Raw genomic sequence first — 4,779 nt, 5'->3', positions numbered from 1 at the left:
TCAGCAGGAGATCAAGAAACTGGCCAGGCTGATGCTGATCACAAGACAAGAATGGCAGTCAGTCCCAGCAGAAGTGCCAGAAAAGTGAAAAGCATTAATTTACAGTGTACTGAAAATACTGTCCAGGATCACGAGGTGCAGCCTGGTGGCCAGCTGCTTTTACCTGTGTCAACTAAAAGAGGCAGAAGAAAAAAGATGAGTTCATCAGAAGTTTCAGAAAATTCTGACCTTGATCCGTCTAAATCATCGCTTCCTCGAACAGAGTTTCAGCTTGCTGTCACTCCTAGAAGAAGCGCAAGGAAGGGGGCACAGAATCTCTTGGCAGACACAGAATCTCTCTCTACTCAGGAAGACGTGCGTTCTGGTGGGAAAGTGGAAATCCTTGACACTCCTAGGAGAACAAGAAGAGTTCCCCATGCTAAACCTGAAAAAACGGCTACTCGTGAGCAAACACCTGCACAGCCAAATGAGGAATCGACTACACCCAGGACTCCCGTAAGGCCAGGGCGTCGGGGCAGAAAGAGACGATCAATATTGGAGGAGAGCGCAGGGGAGGAGGCCTTCCGCCAAGGCCCTGATGGTGATCCTTTGCTGCCTGAAGACATAAACCCCTCAGGATATGATGAAACATCAAGAACTTTAACACATCGTGTTACAAGAACCAGATCCTGCAAAACTGCTGTGCATCAGAAACTGTCTGATGAGGAGTCCTTCCTTTTCTCTCCTCCTCTCACAAAGCTGACAAAGAAAGTGCAAGGTAGGTGCAGTATGTTTATATGCAAAATAGGGCATATTGCTGTTTTGTAAACCACAGAAAACAGGCTGTGAGGATGGCTGTAAGTATTGTAAAGACTGTAACCATGCAAAATAAAAAATTTGGAGAGGCAATTCCATCTTTTTTCTGAATGCTACATGACTGGCTGGCAAGTTGTGGTGGAAATAGATGAAGAGGCTGATCTGAGTAGAGCAAAATGAAATTTAAGCTGCATTTTTGTCATGAGCTTAATTTCTATCGGTTTTGAAAAGCAGAGGGTATCTCTTAATATGGGATTGCCATCCCTCCTCCTGAATGGAGAAATAAAGGAGATGTGCTTCCAAATTCTGTTCAGTTTCTAACCTAAAATGAGCTGCATCTTGCAACAAACTATACAGCTGTTTCATTAGGTGATGTTTTTCATGGGCACATAGTTGTTAGTGAAGTTACTGGGCATAGGGTTCTTTTTACTAGAGTACATGAGGAAAAAAATGTTTGGAGATGTGTAAGGACTGTTGATGCCTCTTGAGCATAGTATCTTTGATGATGTAAGTGCAGGTAAAATCATTCCACTGGCTTATTTTTGTTTCACAATCTACTGTAAAAGAATGGATCTGAGGAGGCAATTACTAGGGGAAAAATACCTGCGCGCGGCATGTTTATAAACCCAATTGGGCCTTTTATTTCAAGAAGCTATTGTGCTCTTGATTATCAGCTGTAATTTAACGTCACTGTCCTTCATGTATAATGTACGTGCATGTTAACAATGCATTGTCATTTTAGCTGGAAAAGCAGACCATCCTGTGCAGCTTAAGGATTTAGACCCGGACTTGTCTTCTCAATTTGTCTTTTCACCCCCTCTTTTGCGGTCAAGGAGAAAACATGTACCTAGCATTTCCCGAATTGTGAAAGAACCAGTAAGTAACAACTCTAGTTGTCTCCTGTTCTTGACTTTTTTTGCTCTGTACGGCTTTTTCAAATCAGACTTTGCAATGCTTTGTCTTTTGCCTTGGAAGTATATCTAAAAAGAGAGCTTTAAATTAATCAGCTAAATGATTTATTTTTTTTCCTTCATGAAAACTAGCTGCAAAAATCAATTTTGAATCTATGTAAGTCAAGAATTAATAAGTATTGCTTTGCCTTTAACAAAAGGTACAGTGGCTTGCTTTGAACTTACTTGGTGTGTTCTGTTCATTTCAGAATTTGAACTTTAGGGTGGTACAGTAATTTGAGATGGAAGGTTTGTATTTGTGGAGAGAAACTGGAATGCTTTTGGAAATAACTTTGATGTGACTTCTTTGTGAAAGAAACATTCGTTTGTGTTCTGTAGCAGTGTAAGAACTTGTGCATGAGTAATGTTTTTGTTGCCTTAACACAGGAGCTTCCAACTAAAGTGGAAGAGGATACCAAATCCATCGAGTCTGTGGGAAAGCAAAAATTGAAGAGAGGTAGAACTGCAAAATTAAAAATGAAGAAAGCAAGCAAGTACGGGATTCTGTTTGAATGCTTACTTGCATTCCTTTATTGTGGTAGTGATTCAGCGGTTAGCCACCTAACTTCCTCTGCCTCACTTGGCTGTGCAGGTCTGCTCTGACTTCATGAGCCTGTTCACGTTGCTGGTCTAATAGACACCTTTTTCCCCATGTAACGGTTTCGTTTTTGAATGGAAACAGAAGAGGGAGGGGAATAGAAAAGGGCAAGTGGATCCTAATCTTTGCAATGATGGAGTACTCTTATGTTGTCTTATTCCGCCTTGTGAAACCACGCTGTTATGGTCTTGGGTTCCCCATACAAGGCAGGAGCGGGTCAGACAATGAAGACAGAGGACTTCTCGTTTCTGGACATGTTTTCTGGTTCCTTCTGGAAAACTGTTTGAGAACATTTGCCTCTTAAAAGCTGGGCTGGGGGGGGCTCTAAAAGCTCATATGAAGTGACAGAATGCTTGGGGCAGTCTGGTACGGAATGAAAGCAAAAGGAAGCTTATTCATCTACCTTTTCTGCCTTGATCCTGTCCACGAAGAAGACCATAAGTCATTCTTTGGCATTTTCCCTCTATGAAATACTGTTGGTAATAAAAAAAATCAATTTGATACTTGTCTGTCTTTTCAGAACCACAAGAAAAGAAGGCTCTTGGTCACCTCCACCAGTGGAAATAAAATTCATCTCTCCTTTTGGAAGTCCAGTGGATGGAGCAAAAAGCAAACAGAAAGAAACCGCAGACATGGCAGAGAAGACTCTACGAAAGAACAAAAAAAGACTGTCTAATTTTCCAAAGCCAGTTGTGCGCCGGAAGATGCTGTAACTGTTTTTTAAGTTTATAATGTACACCACTGTTTGTAAAGTCATCAGAATTGTGTGGATTAGTAAAAAGAAAAAAAAATCATCTAATTTGGAAGAGATAATTTATATAAATTATTGTAAAATTTCATAAACAAATGGTCTTCAATAAGTAACTCCATATGGAGTGTGATTTCCTCCGTCAATGCAGTTTGCTCTTTTTCTATTAAGACTTCATACGTTTATATAATATGTAAATACAGCTTATTTTAGGAATGTTAAATAAAAATGTATACTTCACAATATGCTTACTGTCTGATAGCTTTTTGAGGGACTAGTGGCTTGAATGGCCTGTATCGCTCAGAAATTTTGATGTTGGTTTGCAGGAGTTGCTGGCCCTCAGAAGTGAGGCCAAAAGCTTTTTAAGCTTTTTAAAAGTTTGCTTAGAATTCCTCTAACAAGTAAACATTTAAAACATGCTAGTTTAAATTTTATAAATGATGTTTGACCTTCTGGCACAAATAATTGGGCTCACAATACAAACTGGTAATTCCTTTCATTCACGGTTAAGTTGTACTGTATTGAAGTCAGAATGTAAACAACTGTATTTTAAGCTGTGCAATATTTTTTTGTATTTGTCTTAAACTTTGGGAAAGCTGCTCTTTAGTTCCTAAAACTAGATCACACCTCAGATATTTCACTATTTTGTACAATTTGTTGTCAGCAAAAGATAAACTGTATAGAGGGTGTGATGCTTACAATAGTGTATCAGATTTAAAGGGATATTACCCACACACTTTGAAATTTGAGCCAGAATTATTTTCATAAGGTTAATGGGAATGCTGCTGTAATCAAAATAATTCTTGTCTGTAAACATAGTTTGCAATATTTGAAGCCTGCATATCACAGCACTGAAACCCTGATGGTAAAGCTAACATAATAGTCTGGAAAAGGTACAAAAATATCCAGAAATCTCTGTTACAAACCGTATTTTTGAATCATTATTTCATTAATAGTCTTGGGTTACGGTGTAAATGTCCCTGCAAAGCTTCAATTTCTACAAATAAATTCAAAACCCTAGTCTTTTAAAAGCAGACATGGAAGTACTATTTTGATGTGCAGCCTTTTAGACAGTGGATTATTTTTACGGATGTTAATTTATATATGGATGCAACTTTGAAGAGTACAGAATGGTGGAATCTGACATTAAACTTTTCACTTAGTAAAAGCTACTACAGTTACTCTTAAGAAATAATTTCTTGGCTCACTAATACCTTGTACCCAGTGGCTGAATGTATTAGTAACAGACCAGCTTTGTCAAAGATGCTTCCGGGGCCATGATTTTTCTTTCTCGGAGCGTGTCATTCTGGAGAAGCAGTTGTGTGCACTTGGATATTTTTCTCCTTGGGAGTATTCATAGTGAAAGCTTAAACAAAATGCCAGCTGTTGACAGTGTGGAAGTGGCAGTTCGAGTGAGACCTTTGAGTCAGGTTGGTAGTTCTATACTCTGCATATTTTGTACTTGAACTACACTAAAAATGTGGTCAAAGAGGAAAGGGGGACAGTTCTAGGAATGTTTTTTTAAATTTACATTGTACAGAAAGGCAGTGAACAGCTCAGAAAACGGGGTAAAAGATCAAATTTTCAAAATCGGAATAGAAAACGGACGTCAAATCTGAATATAGGTTTTGCGTGGTGCACAAGAGTATTTATAAAATGCTCCAATTCCTGATCAAATAGAGCTGACC

At 38.8% G+C, this 4,779-nt stretch overlaps 1 protein-coding gene across 1 annotated transcript in view; it reads left to right on the top strand.

Moving 5' to 3' along the window:
• AHCTF1 (AT hook containing transcription factor 1) overlaps positions 1–3,336 on the top strand; it is a gene marked incomplete at its 5' end in the record, with an annotated part of 6,417 nt that extends 3,081 nt beyond the window's left edge. The window contains 4 exon segments of the mRNA XM_009695748.1: positions 1–757; positions 1,538–1,671; positions 2,133–2,239; positions 2,864–3,336. The exon segment at positions 1–757 is cut by the window's left edge and continues 6 nt beyond it. Coding sequence (XP_009694050.1) covers positions 1–757; positions 1,538–1,671; positions 2,133–2,239; positions 2,864–3,056 — 1,191 coding nt within the window.
• Positions 3,337–4,779: the final 1,443 nt, after the last annotated feature.

This window comes from Cariama cristata, unplaced genomic scaffold (genome assembly GCF_000690535.1).
Source record: "Cariama cristata isolate BGI_N322 unplaced genomic scaffold, ASM69053v1 scaffold24102, whole genome shotgun sequence".
Classification (NCBI taxonomy): domain Eukaryota; kingdom Metazoa; phylum Chordata; class Aves; order Cariamiformes; family Cariamidae; genus Cariama; species Cariama cristata.
This window is presented reverse-complemented; position numbering and strand designations above follow the sequence as displayed.